At 37.3% G+C, this 24,498-nt stretch overlaps 1 protein-coding gene across 1 annotated transcript in view; it reads right to left on the reverse strand.

Moving 5' to 3' along the window:
• Positions 1–24,074, reverse strand: part of LOC139731753 (histone-lysine N-methyltransferase 2C-like) — an 84,390-nt gene extending 60,316 nt beyond the window's left edge. Inside the window, 13 exon segments of the mRNA XM_071642635.1 lie at positions 269–462; positions 1,112–1,226; positions 1,993–2,173; positions 2,842–2,899; positions 3,494–3,598; positions 4,571–4,680; positions 5,288–5,421; positions 6,483–6,704; positions 7,407–7,775; positions 8,514–8,605; positions 9,048–9,085; positions 12,654–12,815; positions 23,960–24,074. Of these exon segments, the coding sequence (XP_071498736.1) occupies positions 269–462; positions 1,112–1,226; positions 1,993–2,173; positions 2,842–2,899; positions 3,494–3,598; positions 4,571–4,680; positions 5,288–5,421; positions 6,483–6,704; positions 7,407–7,775; positions 8,514–8,605; positions 9,048–9,085; positions 12,654–12,660 (1,625 nt within the window). The 5' untranslated portion in view covers positions 12,661–12,815; positions 23,960–24,074.
• Positions 24,075–24,498: the final 424 nt, after the last annotated feature.

A 24,498-nucleotide genomic window follows, 5' to 3' on the forward strand; every position in this document is an offset into this window, starting at 1 on the left:
GGCAGGAGTCAGAAGTTCAAAGCATTACACTGGTGACAAAAGTTATATCACACTTGGAGCACAGTAGGTATGAAAAATCTCTATTCACACCTCACATCAAAGCAGCAGGGAACATTCATACCACAGTTCTACACAGCTGCAAACAATCACTTTAGACATCTTAATCATCAGTTGAAACTGGTAATACACATCTGAACAGTGGACCTCACTCATTTAAACAGCAGCAAACCCCTCATATTCTCCGACCAATCAGGTGGGCATTACACACCTGCTACAAAGGTGACACTGAACCATGACTTTGTGCGTAGTATGGTGCCGGTACGCCTTCCCACAGATTGGGCAGCAGTAGCCCTTATTGCGCTGTTGATAGCAACTATCACAGACGGTGTAGTTGTGGTGCCACCGTGAGCTGGGACCATTCCCGGGTGTTCTCGCCCCACAATCCGTGCACACCCGACAGTTCTGTGAAATAACACAAAAGCAATTGCAGTTGGACTTAGTACATGGTGTTGCGAACTACTTCGCAGTGCTGTAAGATACAGATGAAAAATATAGACATTTTGCCATGACTTGCTCACTATTTGAGAACTTTTCGACTTTAAGTCTCTGAAATGCAGTTCTTAGAAGGACACAAAGTAATACACCAACAATGAGTAACACTTTATCTCAAACTCTGCGACTCCAGTACACAAAAATTTAAGAGTCTCATGTGTAGCATCTACATGGGCTAGAAGGATGTCAACCAGGCACAAAATATACAGATGTAATATATCAGAAGATAAACATAAATTGATATTTTAGAAAGTATACTGTATACGCCATATATTTCATGAATTGAAGCTTGTCAGACAATTTCACAAGTAAATGAATTTGAGATCACAAACCAAATTGGCAGAATGGGAAAGAAATATATATTTTAAAGAAAAAAGCAAAACAAATGTACAAAGCATTTGAATAATGGAATGCATTTTGTTTGTTTTGTTGCGAATTGTTAAATCTCATGAAACATGCTCCATACATGGTAGATGACATACTGCAGTAATACAGGCTTTAACAATCCACATAAAGAGGGAGGACTCCACAGAAAGGGGGAAAACTACACCCAACTTACTTTGCATTTCCACCCATTCTTTGGAATGGTGATCATAGCTGGCTTGAGACAGAATGTGTGGTAGCCCTTGTCACAGGTGTCGCATACCAGCATCTTGTTGTCATCCCCGGGTTGCCTGCAATGTTGTTAATAAGTTGACTTGATTGTAGTCACATCATACACATTAGGCAGGGCTCGACACTAACCGTGGCCCGGTGGGCCGGGGCCACCAAAAATGAAAGTCGGGCCACCAAATTTTTAAAAAGGTCAAATTTGGTGGCCCGCCTCGGGCCACCAAAATATTTTGAAAAGTATGTCAATAAATTCGAAACTTTTTGCGCCAGAAATTAGCAGTTAAATTTTTTTCAAAGGATGGATGAAAAGGACTGAATGAATGCCTGAGAGTGAGTGTTGCAAGTTTGTTGAAGTTTATTTATGAGTAGATATGTCCAACTTCTAATTCTTACTATCATAAATCTTAAATATTTGACTCATGAAAAAAGGACTTTTAATGTTTTTTATTGGGGTTTTTTCGGGACACCAAATTTTTCTCTCGGGCCACCAAAAATTTGAAATGTAGGATTTTGGTGGCTCCATCGGGCCACCAAACAAAAAAGTTAGTGTCGAGCCATGCATTAGGCAATGATGGGCCTTGATACAAGCAACACACACATAAATTAACTTCCTTGTCAAATCTAGCCTAGAAAGCTACCAGTATCAAGCTTTACTCTGAGCAACTCAGTTGCATCTTACCAAGTCACTTGCTCTTTTTACATATCATTTGATGGGAGGGAAGTTTCCTGATTTGAACTTCATTTCACATAGTACAGACTCACTGAAAAGACACAGTATCAAATTCAGATTATTTCATGCAGTCTGAAATTGGAGGTGTCTTTCTTTACCTGCACGTCTGACAGATCTTGCAGTTCGGGCACTGCCACCCGGCTCGGACGATGGGATCTATAGATACCGTGGGATCCAGGCAAGAACCATGGTAGTGCTGGCCACAGCTGGTGCAGAACAGCGACTCGGACAGGTTGCCCGGAAGGTCACAAATGGCACATTCTAACTCCTCCATTTCAACTGTAAGGTGGAGGACAAGTCACAGGGCATCGTAAATATACACTTGGCAGGATACTGTTAAGGCTTTTATTCATTCATTTTTTTTTTTTTTTTTGGGGGGGGAGGGTCCATCAACTGGGGTCGCATTTAACTTTTTTTTTGACTAGCCAGGCGGACTACTTAGAATCAATTTTGACACTGAAGCAATATTTTGGCTAGCCAGACGGACTAGTTACTTCAGAATTTTATGATTTTTAGCTAGTCCGACGTGATTTTGGGTGGCCAATGGCCAGCGGACCATTGCCAATTTCGAACCCTGCATTAATGGCATGAAACACAATGCGACAAATATTGGTAAATGAATATGAAGAATTAATCATTCAAAGGATGCATATAAACTTTGTAGAACTGTTTAAAGTAGATGCATACAGTGGACCCCTGTTACAATGAAGTCCACAGGACCAGCAGTTTTCTTTCGTTTTATCGAAATTTTGTTATAACCGAACAAATTTAAACAATAAAAATACATAGAGTAGATAATGTGGTGGCCTGAAATTTTACTTTGTTGTAACCAGAATTTTGCTATAACCATGTTCGTTATAACAGGAGTGCACTGTATCTGTTTTGAAAAGTCAATCCATTCATGTATTTCACTTTTGACGGATGGGGATGATGCGTAAGAAACTCACCTCTCTCTTCTGCTAGATCCAGATGTTCAGGACATAAGAGAATGAGTGACTTGATACCCTGTTCCGCAACAAAAGAATTTAATAATGACATTAATGATCACCATATTTCTCTGTGTGAATAGGCACAAGGAGATACACATCTCTGATACAGCTTAAAATAGCTTTCATTCTCTGGAACAGGCCATGTCACTAAATCCCTATTCACATTGGGATTTGAAGTCACATTCATGCATCCCTAGCTTCACATTGACAACTCGTCAAAACTCTTCACATAGATGCAGCCATGCAGGAAACATAGTCACATATTTCATTTAGACAGCTAATATCACCACTTTGAAAACAAACAAGTTGACCTCGCATTTGGCATGCACAATAGAGGGCTTCATAGAAAGCACATGTAAGGATCTATTACTCATATCATTCTAAGTTAAAAGCAACATAAAATATTACAGTCATCTTGCACAAGTCAAAGTCGCATGAGTAATACCTTGCCTGGCCAAACTATGAAAAAATGTGTTGGGAGTGTATTCTGTTAGTTGAACATTGCCCCAGTCATGGCTTACGCTCCGAGCCAAATACACTCAACTTGTGCAGGGTTGAAGAGTTGGCTGGTGTCTTACAAACACAAGTACAGTGTGCAAAGGAATCTTACCTGAAAGGAACCACTACTTGCAGCACATGGGTAGTGATAGACTCTATTGCAGCCTTGCTCTACACAATGGATGGTGGCTCCATACCTGTGACAGTAACTGCAGTGCTGCATGATGGATACAGATAAGAGAAGTGACACAAAACTTCAGTATCAAGATCCCCAATGAGATGTGAGTGCAAACCAGCGTGGGCTTGCAGGCACGCCCCTCTACTAGTGTTAGAATATGATGTACAAACTTGAGTGATTATGTTATAGTTATGTTATCAAAATATTTTTTTGCATAAGCTAACTTGGGCAAAGGGTCAAATGTCCAATGAAATGAACAGGTAGATTCCTTACAATTAAAGGGATGGTACAGTATTGGTGGAAATGAGAATTGGGCTTTTAACTTTATGCAAGATACCAAGAAAACACTTATGAAATAGTACAGAGCATACCATGCTAAGAGGAATTCAAAGTTTATTTGATGAAAATCGGGTTTGGAATGACTGAAACATCCAAAAACAAAGTAAAACAAAGCGATCGTAATAAAGTGTGGGTCCCACACTTATTAGAATCGCTCTGTTTTGAATATTTCAGCCATTTCAAAACCAATTTTCATCAAATAAACATTGAATTCCTCATGGAATTACATGCTCTTTCATATTTCATGAGAGGTTTCTTATTATCTCACCAAAACTGTTAGAAACCTGAAATTAGGTCTCAACCAAAACTATATGATCCCTTTAACCTGCCCTACAATGTTTTCGGATGCCTGTGAGATGGAGGCATGTGGATTTGCAACATCACACTTTAGTCAACATTATCTGATGTATCAGCAGCTTAACACGGAGTACAACTAAGTACAAAGTAAATCCTTTCTAACTTCACACAAACACTGCAGTTTAAACGTACATACGCAAAAGGAGAAACATGAAAAAGAAAATAAATCAGCAAAATTTTCGCATGATGATGTTACGATTTAGTATTGCCATTTCAGCAAATGTCCTGCCAGACTGTGAGGAAATATGGTTGTCCTGCATTGTGTACAAGAAGAAAAAACAGAGAGGTGAGGATTTCACTGTGGCAGACACTTACCTGAGTGATACCTGAGAACACAGCTTTATCCACATTCAGGAGTTGAAAGTTTTCATTTTGGCACACACCATCCGACCATGCAGCACAGCAATGATGCGCTGTTGTGTGACCTGTGGCGCATAGAGTGAATGACAAGTCCTACATGGATGACTGAAATCCAATATGTTTGGGATGTTTGATCACAGGATTTACTTTTTTTGGGGATTGGAGAGTTAATATTACATAAACAGCCATATACTATATAGACTTGCAAATGTTTGTAAATACCACTGAAAAGAGAATTAGTCATTCAATACATTCTCATGACATTCATCTCATTAGAGGCTGTACATATTTGTACAGACAGAGCTTTGATACAACAACATGACTCACTGAAAAATATACACTTACAAATCGTCGGTTGAGAATGATAAGGGCGTTAAGTTGTCACAAAACCCGTAGTGTTCAAGATGACTTAACACCCTTCTCATTCTCAACAGACGAAATACTGATGAACTATACATTTGCATAGTGATGCTGACTTGAGCAAAGTTGATTTCCTGAGACCTAAATTTTGATTTAATTGACACAAGGCTTTCTTTCTACTTTGCATGGAAATGAAATGGCTCCATCTTCTTCAGCTCACTGCCCTCCATCCCCCCCCCCCAAAAAAAAAATAAATAAAGGGGAAAAAAATAAAAAAATAATAAATAACGTACTTGTATGTCTGAAATTTACCTGATGGTTCAAACAGAGTATGTAGCTCAGGTTCCTCCCCGTGACCTACATGGCTGAGCTCATCCATGCCCTCAAGAGATGGGTCCTTGATGGAGTCAGGGTTGGTTCGCCGCGGTGATTTACTCCTGTCCCTGCTTCAGGGCGATAGAGCAGAGTGAGGGGAAAGCGTTATTGTGGAGTCTTAAAAAAATTATCCACAATAAACGATGGTGAAGTAAAAATCACGATGCTTTTGCAATCATAGTATGAATCTTGAGTGTATTGTGATTGCGTCTTCATGACAGTTCTCTCTTTTAAATAAAACACTTCAATCATCAAAGAATATTTGGTTAATCTTAACAAATATTATGTCTCTGATACCCCTTTCAGGTAATCGCGGTTCAATTATCCGCATCCAAATAATGCGGATGAAGTAATCAAAATCTCGTTCATATATCCCATGAAGTGCGCACTACTTTTACGAGCGCCCGTTCATATAACGGTGCGAAAGACGGGAGTATTTGTCATGGTTACTGCGCACGCCTCTATAATGACGTAATGTTTCCGGTGATATATACTCGCGTGTATGCACAGCTCTCGCTCAAGCTCAGCAATCAGCGGTTGTGCGGGAAATCGAGTGACCTTTGACCGAACTGTGGAATGTTAGGGCGCATAAGTCGTAAAACGCGTTCATGTATTCTCGATCAACTCCTCATGCTGCAATAATGCGCATAATAGCAGCATCAAAATAATGCACACTTTTTTACTCCTCTCCCGTTCATGTAATCAAAATTTTACGACTTATTGCTCCTATTATCCGCATCCACGATTACCTGAAAGGGGTATGAAAGTATCAGCAATATCTCACAGAATTGATCTTCTATATGAGTAATAACCTTGGTGACATCAAAATTAGCTTCATAAAAGACATAAGTTTAGAGTAGCACGGATGAACTGCATGAAATGTGGACAAAACAGTCATGTGTTGACACATGAATCATAAAATGTTCATCTCCACTTGAGTGGTTCTAGCCACAATTCATTATTAGTGGATAGACAGTGGAAATTTGGGCTTCTTTATAAGAGTATCTTGAATGTACCTTGCTAGAACTGCTGTTACCAAGGTATATGGAGCTACATATTGTATCTATGGGATAAGAATGAGAAGTTTTTCTTTGTATGTAACAGTGATTGGAATCACACACTGTGTTGTTACCTCTGTGACTTAGGAGGACCCCGCGCTCTCCGCCATGTGAGGTGCTTCTGGCTCCTCTCATGAGGACTGTATGCTGTGTCATCGTCATGGTTTCTCTTCGGGCGGGGCAAGGGCTTCCGGAAGGGATTGAATCCTGGGGTAGGGTCAAAGCGCAGAAGGTCCCCCTGTCCCAACAGGCTGCGTTCACCGCAGCAGCACAGCGAGCACGAGGGCTCACTGCTACTGGAATAGGATGCGTTATGAAAACTGATTTCGTTAGTTCTGCCCAGTTATCAAATTCAATAGTCTGGTCAACATATGGCTGTCCTTTTTCTGTGAACAGTTTATCCACGCCAGGGCATGTAGTGTATATTTCTTCAATGAGCGATCATCAGATATGCTTTTAGCATCTTCTTTAAAATATTTATGTGTACACAATTTCCTCCTTAACATGCATTATGTCATCTCGAAGGTCTGCTACAGTTCTCCGGATAATTCCCCTCTCCCTATATACATACACGCAAGAACACTGGAAATGTGATCTTTATAGTTATATCTTTTATGTTCAAAAATTTGTTAAAGCAATGCAGTGCCTCTTCCTGAAGTGTGTATGACTGCAGTATATTTGCCATGATTTCATTACATATCCTGCAAATGAAATACGTTGTATGCATGTAGGGTTCACCAGACAAATTCAAATACATACAGTGATTCACATTTCTTAATCTAAGATTCTTCACTTGCAATCCACTCGTTTGGCATGACCATGTCATTCCACTGAGAAATCACTGTGTTCACAATTCACTAAAAATAGCCACAGTCAAAAAATATACCACCTTTGGCTCCCTTTGCAGTCAGTAGCAATTCATCAAAAAACAACATCAACACAACAAAACAAAGAAAGAAAAATACACACAAAAGGCAAAAAAAAATGCTGCAACTTACCCATTATTACACACTTCCATCATTTCCCCCTCATACTGGTTCCCATCTGTAACGCCCATCCCATAACCTCCCTGGCCCAGGTGGCCAGGGCTGACCCCCCTATTGCTCAGTTCAGGCGAGGTCACCCCACTGTCCGTTGCAGCACTGTAAGAGTCCAAAGATTTGACCAGTGACTGGTCACTAGAAGTCCTCTCTACAAGGTGTTCTGCATCATCTGCCACATTGGACACGTCCCCAGGGTCATCGTCCAGTGGCTCATCATCCACAATTTGTTTGGGGGCCGGGGAGGCGTCCGCCTCTGGCCCGGCCGGAGTTGTTTCCATGTTTATTGCAAGATCTGTTGGCTCGTCATCCCCTGTACCCTCCAATCTACAGAAGATGTGAAAAGTAAAGCAGGGTTTGCAGCTCACAAACTTTCCTCATAACTTTCATGTTTTCTCACTCTTGCTCACTTATCAGAGAACCTGCAAACCTGATAAAATTCCTTGAAGAAAAAAACGCTTGACTGCTTTATTAATTCTTTAAGCATACAGTTGTTCAAAGTCCATGAATTCAATGTATTCTGTATGCATGGAATGACCCATCAGTATTGTGTTTTATCCTCACTCTACTTTTAAGAGTAGTCATTTATTTTGCCCTTACAAACACTCAACCTGTAGTTCCTGAATACCCAGATTCTTTACATATATTTCATATTTTCTGAATACAATTTGTTGTGTCCTGTTGAAAATGTATACTGCTGTACTTACAAAATGGCCTTCACCTTCTATATATTCCATAACGTGGAAACATCAAAACATGAACACTAGTAGCTCAAGTACACTATTTTGTACTTGAATGGAAGCAAATACTTTTCATTTCAGATTGGATCAAGCAGAGCATATGAGAACTTACAATGCATTTGTCAAGTAAACTCATTATTTGCCATAGTAATGCAATCAGATGTATAATTTCATAATCTAACCCCCCTCCAAAAAAAACCCAAACAAACAAACAAACAAAAACCAAATGGGTAACAAAAAGACCTTTGAAGAACACTAACAAATGTAACTATCAGAGTAGATTAGATTCAAGACAGTAGGTGGTAAATGTAATGGAAGCACTCACCTCAGACCCCTTCGTCTTTCATTGATGGTATATGTCTCACGTTTTGGCCGTCCCCGTCCTCTACGTTGTGGAATCTCCACTTCCATCGAGACCTGAAATGAAAAGTTGACAATCCACTGAATACATGAAGAGTTGGAATCAGATTGCACAACTTCTCTCTTTCTTGACATAAATCCCGGCCTTTATGATTATTTTCATCAACAAGGTGTGAAATTTTGTAAAGCGCATGTACAGGAAGAGTTCTTTTCCTCAGCCTTGTATGCAGAAGAGCAATATCCGGTAATGATTAAGTGACTTGCTAAATTCTTGTTCACAAAAAGAGCACAAGATGTGCAACAGTATGTACACTGCTGAATAAGTCTATCAAAAAATAACTTTAATCTGGCTAGATGGGATGACATGAGCAGGAGGGTTAGGAAGGAATACCCTGCACTCTGTATTGAACAATTACAAGTGAAAATGGGTCCCTCAAGTCATTAAGGATGTAAGGCCTATTTCCAATGATTGTAATGAAAACACACAAGCAGGACTTACCTCAGGTTCTGGCTTGGGGCCAAGTCTTCGCCTGCGTCCTACAAAGCAAGAATTTCCAATATGTGCAAAGTCAGAAAATATGCTGATACCTCAAGATTGTATTGGCATAATACAAGATGATATGCAAAGTGAACATCTAATTGTAAATTCATTATCTGACATGATTTGCAACAAGCTTGTTATCCTATAAACAACCTTATTTTGTTCCTCAAATTTGTCATTTCCATGACATTTGGGAATAGGCTGAAAAGATATTCTTTTTGATAATTCAGAACTTCTTGGAAGATGTGCTCACACTTAAATAAAATTCGTTTTACTCTTTGAAGCTTTTATCATGATTTTAGTACACTACTGTGTCTTAAACCTTTTACATAAAAGAATCAATCCCTCATTTACAATGTACATGTACACTACATGTCTTTTTGCAATAAGCAGCATGTTTTATGAAGTGAGTTTCAATGAAGTTTTATCATTTTGCAAAAGCTATGCCAGCAATATATTAGGAAATGTGTACCTGCTCTAAAATGCCTAGTTAACAGGTTTACTGTTGATGGTGACTGATGAAGATGATGACACCGATGGCTACGTGAACAACAGTGTACTGTAATTGAGTAATGTGTAATGCTGTGGATTCACAATTCAGGGCAATGCCAGCATTGTGTCACCACAAGAAAAAAAATAATAAACAAATGCAGTGTACAGAGAGGGGGAAAAGCTCAATAGAACCAACATAATGTGTACGATGATACACATGTACTGTATCACGGAGCACTGGTCACCTGTAGCATTAGTTTTGGGGGTGAATCAAAGAGGGCATATGACTGCCCAATAAAAGCTACAATTTGTACACTGTACAGTGTACATGTATGTAACATGTTCGAATCTCACTTTTACATTGTATTGTTCAATTTGCCGGACTTTTAAAAAACAATGCATTGTCCTACAGTTTTTGCGATTATTCTGCAACCTTCCTATGATAAAGAAATATACGCTGTACAGACAACAAAGGATACATGACACTATGTAAAGTGTTCTAAAAATTCATTTGTTTTATATTGAACTGCTACACCCTATATTTGTATGTTCAAAGTGTTCATTGTACATGCACATAACTACATGTAGCATGTTGACTCTAGATTCTTGTAATCTTTTTGACATTATACATGTACCCCTCAATGCTCTCTATTGAGACAAATTTTGTGACAAAATAGAAGTCAGATTTTTGGAAGCACTGTGTATTGCTTTGATAAATGCATTTAGTTTGACATATCTGGGCCCTGTTTTATAAAGAGTTATAATTGATTATATAGTTGATTTCTATCATAAGTCTATGGGAGCCTGTGTAGTGAGGGAATTTACAATCGATTATGATCTTTTCATAAAACGGGGTCCTGGATGACAACATAAAGCACTGATTAGTATTCTACAAGTATTTCATCACTTTCCTACATTAATTGTACCTTCTATGTAATTCAGCAACCATTTTGATCATGTTTAATGTCATATCGCCCTCAGAAATATGAATTATTACATAAATTATGCCTTAACGAGCTGGTACAGAGCATACAATCTAAAGTGCAACTCTGGTCCATTTATATTCAAATTAAATTCAATAAAGTGTAAATGGTACACACACAATGGGAAAGGTTATAATGTACATCACATTACATACAGTATAAAGGAAATACAAATTTTTTGTACATGTTTTCATGATGTAGTGATGGTGGTCACAAGCAACTAAATGCAACTTTCAGAGGAGGTACAACGTAATCATTTCACAAGTTTCCCGGTACTCTTAACCCAAATCTTCACTAAATGTCTCTATTTGCAAATTATGTAATTCAACAAGTACAAGGTATGTTCTTTGCATCAAATTATTGTAGTGTGGTAGTAACTGGCTATGATGACTCTCAGGGGCAAAGGGGTTGTAGTTACGTACTACAACATCATCCACACAAAAAAGTGCTTAAAAATACTTCTTGCTCACAAACTAATGAGAGTTATGGGGTGATGGCATATCTCCCTTTCAAATTTGCATGAGAATGCGACCCAGATACAACATACATTTGTAAAATGTATCACTATTCGTTGAAAAGTCAATGAAACTGTAAAATTCTGTATGCATTTCATCCTCTGTCAGACTGTAGTAATACTACAAATCTGTTTCTCTGATTTTACTAAAAAATGTATGACCTTGCACTTTAAGGAATTAAAATGGGAAAATTATCCTTTTCTACACCTGTGCCACAAGCCACAAGTGTGGGCATACACACAAGGCCTAGTATGTATTTGATAAATTTGTTTACAAATGCCATACACTTGTAGTGCATAAATGTATGCCTTGTAAAGATCTACATGTACAATGTACATGTACAATTGTCTGTAGATGTCAGATTGATATGACATGAACATGTTGGGCACAACTGATGTTTGTGTGCCACGTACTATGTATACATCTGCACTATGTGGGAAAAAAATTATCAAATTGTGATATAAAAACAATATGTAGTATTGTACATGTACAGTACGTATGACAGATATCACGGGATCTACATGTACAGTTGTACATACAGTGTATGAATATGATAACACACGAAAATATCACCACCTGATCTTGATCGCATTAAATTTACAGACAGTCATTAGTGTACAATATGTACTTACGTTGTACGATAACCTCAGCGCAAATTGTGAGAAAAAATAAATAAATCTTGTGAAAATGTCAGTGGCCTCATTATTCCCAAAAATATTTGTATGTGAAAATAACAGCTTTTACAGTAGGTACCCTACCTGGTTTGTTACTACAGGTACCAAATGACAAAGGATTTATAGAACAAAATCAGAAGTAACTGTCTCTGCCTGGAGCAAGTTTTGTTCTCACTCCACAGTACATTGTACGTGTACAATGTACATCATACCATTATTGAGTATGAAAAACGGATTGCCACCATCTTATTTGTTATTGCTGTGGAAAATATTACAAAAATCAAGACATTTGGACACTGCAGACAAAGAAAAAGAAAAAGAGATTTGCCATTCTTATATTTCAGTCGGACAGGAGAAAAGGAAAATTATTCTTAAATGGACAAAAAAAATAAATAAAAATAAGCCCTCCTCTTCTAGAAGTATGTACAATGTAAGTGAAGGTACATAACATGCAAGTTTGTTCCATGATCCATAAAAACAAATGCACATGTATACAACTGTACACTGTAAAGTACATGTAGCAAACAATACATCCGGTTAGAATTCTTGACATCCCTGTGACATTTAGATGAGGTACACATTTCATATATAGGATACTGTAAGCACCATACATTTTGTGAGCATATTATTTCGCAGATCAAGATTTTGGATCAACAAGTTTGCGAGTGGTTAGATTTGCAATTCATAGCAATGGCAAAGCAATGAGAAGAAAGTTTCATTGCTTTTCAAGAAGCAAAGTTAGTGATATTATGATCTTGGAGACAATATCTGTTATACATGTACAGCGTTGTATGTACATTGCATTTGTGGTAATAAAATCAGCACAAAATATAGGGCGTGTACAGTACACTCTCACATACATGTATTGACGTCAAGATAGACTAGACATGCAATTCTCACCTGACATTCTCTCTGAATCTGCTCCAGTGATTGGTTAGTGGACCAGCACAGAGAGCTTACTTGGAGAGCTAGGGTATTTATTACAGCATGATAATGGCGTGGTACAGGTGTGATGGTGTAAAAGCGATGAAAGGGTGTGAATAGCAGCCGATCTGACAAAATCTAGCATGTAATATGCAAAGAGGGAATTAAAGTTCCATTAAATACTGTAAGTATAAAAGACTGATGACACTGCAAAAGCTACATATATACAAGGGTACAATATGTATAACTTTTCTTCATATAAAATATAGATGCAAAACAGCATATTGCAAGATCTTCAGAAAATGAAGTACAGTGTAATATGCCAAAAGACCATAAAAAGAATTAAGTGTATATCAAGTATCACACATATCACTGTCTAGACAATGCCACACACACTGTTCTAGAATTGCCCTTCAGCTTGGATACACAGTAAATGTACACAATTTAGAACATTTTTAGCAGAGCTCAAACTTCTCTGTTAGTTTCTGTACCGTAGTAAATGAAGCCACTTTTGATTGTCTGGAAAAGTTTGTTTACTGGGCACATACTTTTGTAAGGTACAAAGCCTAAAATCACAATGTAGCATCTTTATAAGCCAGTACTTTTACTTTACTATTTCTTTGTGAAGGGCATCTTCAAATGAAAGTTGTTGTAATCATCCTAGATAGTTAAAGGGAATAGTTTTGGTTGAGACCTAACTTCAGGTTTCTAACATTTTCGTTGAGATAATGAGAAACCTCTTTTGGAATGTGAAAGAGCATGTCATTCCAAGAGGAATTCAACGTTTATTTAATGAAAATTGGTTTTGAAATGGCTGAGATATCCAAAACAGAGCAATCCTAATAAAAGGCGGGACCCACCTTTTATTATGATTGCTTTTCTTTTACTTTGTTTTTGGATGTCTCAGCCTTTCCAAAACCGACTTTCATCAAATAAACTTTGAATTCCTCTTAGAATGGTATGCTCTGTACTCTTTTATAAGTGGTTTCTTGGTATCTTGCAAAAAGTTAAAAGCCCAATTCTCATATCCACCAATACTATACCATCCCTTTAAGGTACAATGTATGTTGATATGGTATTAAAACAAAAGTATCATAATTGCTTTATTGTTATTTGTAAACATAACAGAGAATGATAAAACAAGTTTAGAAGAAGCAATTCAGAAGGACAAGAAGAGCTCTGATAAATAAGATTTAGCAGGAAAAATATATGGAAAAAATGAAAATTGTTTTCTAGTACAATGCACTGTACCTGTCATTCAATATCACTCCAGACATTTTATATTATACACTTTTGTATACTCATGTCATACATAAGTCATGCACATCATGTTTTCCTTTGTCAGCATCACAAAATATGTACTTTCAACATACTTCCCAAGTATATTTGATACTAATAATAATATATGATAAAGCTGTGAGATTTTTTTTCCCATTTTGTTGGCTTAAAATCAAAACACTACTTGCTACTGTGTATGTACCAACTGTATGTGCACAGACTGTCCACTGCATGGTGAATGAGTTCATGTTCATTCCAGGCAACAGCACATACAGTAAAGGTGTGCATATTTGATGATTTCATCACAAACATGTACAATAAATGTACATCTACTAATATTATGTAATCATTCTCTACTTGTAGGACATAAAAATTCAATGTATGATAAATTATGATGTAATAATGTAGATGACACCTACAGCTGTACATACAGGTACAGAGTACATTGTAGTTGTGTGTCATCAGGCAGAAACACAGATGTAGAATATACATTGTTTAGGCAGACAGCATTGCATTTTTATAAGATAGAATGTTAATTTGTCAGAAAGGTAGTTAGTAGCCCAGGGTTGAAGCCATCACACATCCATCTACAACATTTCCTCGCAAAGCATGAAACAATCAATGGAAGCAAACCCAGTAAAGGGATGACGTATAGTTTTGGTTGAGATGGGCCTTCAGGTTTCCAAATTTTCATACACTGTAAGATAGTATGAAACTTCTTAAAAACATACAATTCTACAAGATTCAAAATTAATTTGATGAAACTTGGTTTTGAAATGGCTGAGACATCCAAAAACGAAGAGGTCACTAATAAAAGGTGGGACCCACCTTTAAAATGATGACCACTTTGGTTTACTTTGTTTGTTTGTTTGTTTGTTTGTTTGTTTGTTTTTCTTCTTTCTTTTTTTTATATCTCAGCCATTTCTGAACCAATTTTCAAAGAAACTTTGAAATCCTCTAAGAATTGTGTGCTCTTTTCATAGTATTTTATAAGTGGCTTCTAATTAACTTACAAAAAGTTCAATTCTGAATCCCCCATCTCAACCAAAACTTAACCATCCCTTTAAAAAACATACTGTACAACAGCAACATTCCTTTATTCATCAAGCAAATCAGGATTCCTACAATGTACATGTAGATATACTGTGGAAGTGTTTCATTTGGACTACATGTATTTGTTCTACTCCAAACTCTGTTTATTAAAAAAAAAATCAAAATAAAGCAAAGACATCATAAAGCATGGAGACTGGAGAGGATAAAGTACTTCTACACTACAGATAATGTATCATTAAAACTTTTTGCTCAGTTACAATGAACAAGAACTACATGTATGTTGTACTGTACATACGTGTACATAATAAGCAAATTATACATAGTGGTGCAAACAACTTACAAGTCATAAAGGTGTCTCTTTATATAGATTTGTTCAGTGTGCTTTGTAACATGCACTGGAACCATAACTACAGTTGTATAAAGTACTGTATTCGCTGGCGATATTAAGGCCTCACTATTTTTTAACAAAAATAAAGCTGTAAAGTCCAGGTAAGCCCTACAATGTACATGTATAAGCCAGCACAAGCAAATTATTGTCTTTCCAACTCAGAGAATCACCTGCCTAACCAACGCTTATAATCATGTACAGTGACTGTACAGTATCAATGGGACTATGTAATGAGCCAATGAGCAATGCAATATCAACCACTAATGCTATGTTTTGCAATCAAGTGACAGCATGTTTTGTCAGACAATCCGTTCAAACGTTATGATTTTCTGAAGTTTCAGCGCCGCTTTCGTTGGATGAGAAGATTAAGTACTACATTTTGTGACGTTACATGCTCAGAATGGTCTAAAGAAAATACGTACATGTAAACAGTATAGGGAGAATGCCATAAAACTTAACTTCTTTTGAAAAGTACACATTCCCTCAACTTACAGTGTATGACAGAATATACAATGTATGTCAAGGGTAATATTCCCCCTGCCTTGTGAGAGAGGCAAGTAAGGTGTTCTAATATTATGCAAGAAAAGTGAAAATAAGTGTCTTCATATCTTCTTTGTACATGTACATGTACATACAAGTATATTATGTACACTGTACACCAGGCATTTGTACATGAATGAATGAATGAATGACAGCATTGGACAATGTCATCAATGGTAAAATACTTCTTTCTTTCGTATGTATCTTGTACTTATGTACATGTGTCCTACTGTTTGCACAATTTTCTTGTATGAGATACCTCACTGCATCAAAGTGCAGTAATGTACAAGAAATTTGCCTACATGTACCGGTACAGTGTACATTGTATGAGAAAGATACCTGTACAAATTGTACCTTCAATGAAGTTTTCAAAACAATTGATAAGCTTCAGTATGTGTGACAAGGTGAAATGGTTGAGAAAGATGTTGTTGTTTTTTCTTTTTAGTACAGTACATGTGTTTAGTAGTGCACATTCATTTTCTTTTTTGTATTACATTGGTCAGCAGTGTGTGCTCAACAAATCCCTACTCCTATAACTATAAAGATATAATAATTATAATTTTTTCATGGTTGGCAATTCGCAAATGTGTCATGCCGCAAAAAAGGCCATCAGTTCTAATTTGTGACAGTTTCATGCCGCAAGAGCTTACATACTGTACCTTTACAATACTACAAAGTACAATTTACCTCACGGAATTTTGATTTATACATCATTCTCAGCTGTAACCCAAAAAGGTGCAGATCCTAAACTAAGTCATGAATGTTGAAGATTAAAGTCAATTTCTTAACTTTGTCAAGATGTTTCAATCATTGAAATGACATCTTAATTAGAAACAACAATAATTATGACCTTGGTCACCTTCATTGCTTACCCTATATTTGTACATTGTGTAAGGAATACCCCTTGTTTACTTTGTGTACCATCTCTACCACACTCATAATGTACTTTACGGGGAGTTCTCATGTGGTCCATTAATTGAACAGATCTTCACCACCTGGATGTAGACTGATAGGCCACACAATTTACAAAAGACTATGAGCCTCATACACACTTGTACAGTGTACATGTACAGTACTTTCTACTGCGAAGTCAATACAGGTAGTTGGCTCTTTATGCCAACAGCTTCCATTACTTCATACATATATACAGCTGTACAGTAACTCTCCCGGGACAACTTCCCTTCTTTTAAATGCTATGTGACCAAAACGTATCATCTTTGAAGTCTACACATGAGATCGCAATAGCTCGATGTCATTCTTGAAAAAGAAAAAAAGCATCAACAAATTATAAATTCCACAGGTTGTTTCAAAAGCACATTTTCATTTATGACTCTTGACGGGGAACAAATATAAGCATTATAACAATTAGGGCCTAATCCACAAAATACCAGTGGAAACTACACATGTACACTGTAATTTTCGTGACTCACGGCAATAAGTGTACCACTATATCAAATATTTACTATACGATGTACTCCTACAAAAACTAAAAAACAATTACCAATGTATCTCAATATGTAACATACACACATTTGTAACCCAAGGGCCTTTCAACAGTTAATGGCATTACAATGTACATTGCAACAAGAACCAGTTCTGGGACAATTACCCAAGACTCATCCCCTAACCCTAATCTTTAATCTAACCTTATCACTAGCCAGTATTTAGCCAGGGGGTAATTGTCCTCAGGGTCAATCTTATTTGTAAATTTCAAGAGCATTTTCATTGACCCCAAGCATTTTCATATTTCTACCAAAATAAAATAGCACTTGACTTACCTCTTTCAGAAAGGGGAATATTATCCTAAACAATTGTCTGCAACAAGTCGATGGAATGTGTACTTTCCATGAAAAACAAAATTATGTGGAATTCTCCTTATACATGTATATGTTCTTCATATTGCTGTCCAAAATGACATTATGAGTGCCATGCAGTCTTCCAATATCCAGCAATGATGGAACCAAAACTTTAAACATTCAGAACTTTTGAGTCAATTGTCTGATTTTCCTCAAACTTTCACCGATGTGTTCTACATGTACTTATTGCTGCTTTCACTCAATCCACATTTATATTTGGCTTTGGTTTCCTTTCAGGTCCAAGGGGGTACCTTAGGGGTATGTAATACATGTACACCTGTGCATTCTGCATACCGTTAGTGCCAGCATGTGCAATGTCGGCAAATAGTAGTTCGCAAGATTAATAAAGGACAAGTCCACCTTCATATACATTGTACATAAGGATTGAGAGAATGCAGCATTACCAATAGAACACAACAGTGAAAGTTTGAGGAAAACTGGACAATCCGTTCAAAAGTCGTGAATTTTCGAAGTTTCAATGCTGCCATCACTGGATGAGAAGACTACAACAGCTTGTGATGTTACGTGCGTAGAACCGATATAAGGAAAGTATAAAGAAATTCAACATCCGATTAAATGTATTTTCACTTTTTTGCATAATAATACAATACAGCACTTGGCTTGCCTCTTTCAGAAGGCAGGGGGAATAATACTACCCTTAATTAACATATGTCAGTAGCTGTTGGAGGGAATGTGCATGTTTTTTCTAAAACTGAAATTTTGTGGAATTCTCTTTATATTCCCTAAACATCATTCTATGCATGTGACATCATACACTCTCGTACAACTGTAGTCTTCTCATCCAGCAGTGACTGTGCAGAAACCTTAAAAATTCATAACTTTGGAATGGATTGCCAAATTTTCCATAAAAACTTTCACTGATGTGTTCCACTAATATTGCTGCGTTCATTCAAATCCTTATTATGCATATGAAAGTGAACTTGTCCTTTAAATGGGGAAACTCAAAATTTGTACACATACACATTGTACAATGTACAGTACAACTTGTATATGCCTGATTGTTGTATTCGCATCCATACTCTACATGAAGTCAAATTTTTTACTAACTAAAATGAATGTAAATATCATCAAAATATAGAAAAAATAGAATGTTTTCGGAAACAAATAATGGAATATGCCTGGTTACCTTGAGCAAACTACTATCATACATGTACAACATGTACATGAACCCCAAGATGAAGCCTCGTACAGTGTACAAATACATGTGTGTGTGTGTTGTCAAAATGGAAAAGGTCATCCTATAATCTACAACCTAAATAATCTCAAATATTATTTACATTGTAAGTCATAATTTCTTGTGAAGTATAAGGTGAAAGGGATGGTACAGTTTCAGTTGAGATGAAGCTTCAGGTTTCCAACATTCTTTGATGATATTTTGAGATTTAATGAGAAATACAACCGCATGAAAGAGCATATAATTCTAAGAGGAATTCAAAGTTTAATTGGTGAAAATTGGTTTTGAAATGGCTGATATCCAAAACAAAGCAATCCTAATGAAAGGAGGGATCCAACTTTTATTAGGATTGCTTTGTTTTACTTTGTTTTTGTATATCTCAGCCATTTCAAAATCGCTTTTCATCGAGTAAACTTTGAATTCCTCAAGAATTGTTTGCTCTTTATCATTTCATAAACTGGTTTCTAAGTACCTTGCCAAAAGTGAACAGCTGAATCCTCACCTCAAGCACCTACATGTAGTATACATTGTACCATCCCTCGAATACCTTGCAACTGCTGGACAATTGAACCGTGTATCGCAAGATCATCTGAATAAAGCAGTTTGTGGTTCTGATTACATCTAACAAGGCAAAAATAATGGGTAAAAAGTTTGCTACACTGAAGTTTGTTTACACACTATAAAGTGGTGCTCCCACTAAAGGGATGTGTACCTAATTACATTTTAAATGTACTTGGTGATCTGCCCTAAACTACATGTACATGTACATGTATCGGCTTTATCGAGTCGGCCTCACACCAGCGTCAAGCCGCCTCCCCAAAAATTTGAAAGTGTGTCTACAAATAGCAGAAATGTTGGCTGTACGCCGCCTTGAAGTCGGCTTGACTACCCCCGTTTACACATACGGCGGCTTGGCCAGTCTGCGTGGCGAGACTTTCATTTGAACAATGATTTATTTCTTTCGTGCTTCCATCGTGGTCGATCTCAAATCCTGTGACTTTCATTATGCGATTTTGCCACTAGTGTAGTATTTTAGCACTTTTCACTTATCTGTTCTCCTGTTACAGACGCGTTTTCTTCATAGCTATGAAGTTTGATGATGTGAAGAAGCTCATCGAGCGAAATCGATTGAGATTTCATTCAAGTTGGTCATTTGGCATTCAGATTTCTGACGCGCAATACCGAGGTCAACAAATTCACGTATCCGCACTATTGCACAAGCCCATGATGATCATGTGACTCTCGAAAACCGGCGTCAGTCCGCTTTGTGTTTACACATACGTGAAGGCGGCGTGAGGCCGCCTTGAAGCCGACCTCAAACCACTTCCAGAGGTGAACCGAAACTGGGGCGTCCTCAAGCCGCCGTCAGTCCACTTGTGTGTTTACACATTACGTTTGAGGTGGCGTGAAGCCGGCCTCACGCCGGCGTCAGTCGTAAGTGTAAATGGGGTGTATATCTCATCATACTGATATACCACATTTCAGATCCAATAAAATTCCAACATGCATGGTCAGCCACAGAGTACAAATCTAAACTGTATTAAAACTTTTAACAGCATGCCACCATAAATTCCTTGCCAATGCTATAATGGAGTAGGATGCTGGAAGCATTACTTTCACATGCTTTATTTTACAAAAGAAGAAAGTATTTAAGAAAAAAAAATCACATGCTCTATACAATATCGCCAAGTGCTTTCTAAATTTTCTAGCTAAACAACTGATTCAGATTGCATTTTATAAACTTTCTTATCCCATGTTTTTTGTTTAGTTTTTGTATGTGAGCAGTGGACATTAGCAAATGTTTGCCACACAGCAAATACCAGGTACTACTCTCGCAGTGTATGGATGCATCTGGGAACTTCTCTTGTGGTATTTCTACCAACCTGGTTTCATCAGAATTTCTCCCAAGTACAAAAACTGCCACTATGAGATCATGTCAAAACACTTTGGATATTGTCTTGGTCTATACTGTACCATGCCATTGTTTGACTGCATTATTCCTTACCGAACTATAATCGATACACCTTTTTTTTTTTTTTTTTTCTGGTTGTTTACATCAGCTTTAAGGCACTTACTGTTTACCACTGGGAGCAGTGATTTTAAAAAAAATGTTTGAGTTATCATATATGATGTATACAGTATACATGAAGGTCAGTTGTATAACAGAACATTCTACCATAAAAAAAAAGAAAAAATAAGAAGAATAAATTATAAGGGCATACAGGGTATCACTATTTTTCGCAATAAGCCATAACTGTCTACAGATGGTCTATGCTAGAAACAATTCTATTTTACCTATTCTTCACATTTTGCATATTTACACTGTAACAATACTTATCATTGCTTATACTGATTAATATCCATTGGTTGTTTCTATCCCTAACTCATATTTAAGAACTATTTTGAAGCACTAAAGTTTGGTTATTGTTTCATCTGCAAATGATAAATAATGCCTCAAAGGCAATGCTGCACACTGGCACTGGTCTGACGGTCCGTGACCAGTAACAATCACTGTTGGACCAGTAACCCTGGGGCGCTCCTTCACACATTTTTTATACTGTGGGAGGGCCCTGCGTCAACAGAGTGGTGTCTCTGTACGATAAAAAAAAAAAAAAAATACAAATTTAAGCGCCTCTAAAAGTGTCCTATCTTACCAGCAAAAGGCTTACTTTTAAACTATACATACATTCCGTATCTTTTCATACTGGTTGTACACTTGCTCATTTCCAGATTGATCCATGGTCTTGAAAAGAAAAAAAGTTCATCTACATACATGTACCCTCCGTTCATGCCTTCGTTTTTCGAAACAACCTTTGCGTGGCACATTGCGCATCGGCGATATGAATACAGTTGTATGCATGAAAGCTGCGATGTCTTTAGCCTTTGGACAAGGCCCTTTTGCTGTGTAGTGGCGAATGAAGGGTTCAAGTGAAACGCGCACAGCAGAGAACGATCGGATGCCACACGATGTCGCACAGCAAAAAAGCCCCGTCAAAAGGCTACATTGCTACCAGCTAGAGCATGTGCACACGTTTCAAATCCATTGTACTGAGCAGTTGTCGTTCTGACAGATTCCTCTCGACCGAATTATTTAAAGTTATCAATGGACAGAAATGGACTATTGGAGCAGGCTGTGTTGGAGGAACCAAATGTTCAACATCCTGTTTTCAATAATTGGACTACATGTGTTTGTATGTAGAAAAAAATGGGTGTGCAGTCCTGCTTTAAATAGAGTCATACTGTATTGCAACTTTTTGTCTTTCTAAGCTGGAAGTTCAGCTTACACATTGTACATACATGTACAGCCTGTATGCACCATGTACATTGTATGTATCTTTTTTTTTTAAAATCACAGAACATTAAAACACTAAAGACATTTTAGTTAAATTTTCTTTGGAAAAACTACTCATTTTGATAAATTGAGGAATTCTGAAAAAATTTGTGGCATTTCATCCATTCAATACAAAAGATCTACAGCTGTACTAGAAATCACTGTTTTCACACCTCAAAATGTAAAGCTGAAAATTTACACAGAATTTCCAAATAAAAGAAAAATAATAATACATGAAAGGAATACAAAGACTAAAAGTCAGCAAGCATTGAACATCAAGAATATTTGCCAACATGCATTCAAAAACTCACTTGTCCTTTGCTACAGTGGTAAATCTCCTTGGTTTTCAGACCAACTCTTTCACGCAATATAGCGGGCTGATGGGGGGGGGGGGGTGGGTGAGACTGGGAACACAGCAACAGGGAAGGTTTCTGGAGTTTTTAACATCATGCCAATGGAGTCGGTTTTTTATGCCACTTTTTTCTTTTTTAATTTGATTGTTCTTTCAGTTTGACTTTGCATACATGTTCGGTTATTTATCCATCTATGGATCTATCATGTACTATTTCGTGTTGTTCTCCCTCTATGTTATGTATATATTGTATTTGTTATGCTTCGTCATCTATATGAGAATGTAAAAATTCCGCACTGAATTTCCTGTAATGTTTTTTATTGGATGATTAAAATGAATTGGATTGAAATGAATTGAATCATAATGAAGTCAAGGCATCCGTTCATGAATATGTTGGACTTGGTGACAATGGGAATGATCCATGACTCAGGAGGAGCAGGCTGTTCAATTCTTTTATCAGTCAGGTGAAGGAAAATATATTTACATTGTTCCTCACAATACATTACAACATGTTGTTACACTCTACAGCTCTAAAAAAAAAAAAAAAAAAAAAAAAAATGTCAGTTGCATACAAGTGTTAGACCTCTTACGTTACATTTGCTTGGGATTCCTTCAATTCTTGTCAATTGCACATGCAACCTTTACATGTCATTGTATAGCATAGATTGTGTCCCCAAATCATTTTAATTGAGCCATGGCATTGAGGTTTCTACCGATGCCTTTTATGTTTGTCATCCACTCCTCGCAAACTAACAGCACAAAATCCCACTTGATACCAATGCTCAAACAGTGATCTCTTCTACTTCACTTAAATTACTATTAATACACAGTCTTTTCGCGTGCTTCAGTTCTAGAGCATACCAACACTACCAACACTCACAGCATTACAGCAATGCACGCATTCTCATTTTCAAACATCACACCCACACACACGCTCTCTCGAAGTCACGTTACAAACACACTTACACAGAACGTTTGCATGGGATCGCACCACACAGAAAACATCGCTAACATCACGCAGATATCAAAATTGTTTCCAGCATTATTTGAGAATCAGAAAATTGCTTGCTAACTGAAAACATGCGATGAAAATACGGTAGTCAAGATGAATATTAGTGAAGCACAGCTCAAGCTTCAAGGGCAGCAGCACGCTCAGCTCTCAACCTCCTCAGCCAAGCGGACGTGTAATTTGTTAATTAAACGATGGAATTTACCTGCATGTACATGCATATTTTGCGTTTCAAATGCAAGTTAGCAACCAATAAAAGGAAAAATAACATAGAACTCACAATGTACGACGTCTCGCAGGAACAATTCTACCGGGATAATGAGCCCGTTTGAAGAAACAAAGGGTTCGAATATTTTCATCACGATTACTTGTCTACTGATGCCGCCATATTGAATGCCTCTTCACCCTTTGTGACCTCCAAAACAGGGAGATTTAAATGAAAAAATGTAGATCCCCTCAATCAGTCGTAAATATCTTTATTACCTCATACAGGCGGAACATGGATACATAATGTCAATCTTTCTTAGATTAAGACATTTTCTAGGTTTTATCACCTGGAAAACACATTTGATGACATACAGATTTTAGTTACATTACGCGGATGAATCTCATGTTCTGAATGAACCGACCTTTTTTATTATGCTAAAAAATACTACACACACTCGCGAGAGCATTGCAGTGCCAGTGTGCAGTGTGGCACCCATCCCTGTGTGTGTGTGAGGGAAGGACCGCCGCTGAATGGCACCAACCTCGCGCAGTTTCTCGTCGCAAACGATCATTTTTTTTTTCTAATATTTACGATAATATCGTGAGTTTGGT

This window comes from Diadema antillarum, unplaced genomic scaffold, assembly GCF_040938485.1.
Source record: "Diadema antillarum isolate AM-2024a unplaced genomic scaffold, OU_Dant_1.0 seq00000384_RagTag, whole genome shotgun sequence".
Taxonomy (NCBI): domain Eukaryota; kingdom Metazoa; phylum Echinodermata; class Echinoidea; order Diadematoida; family Diadematidae; genus Diadema; species Diadema antillarum.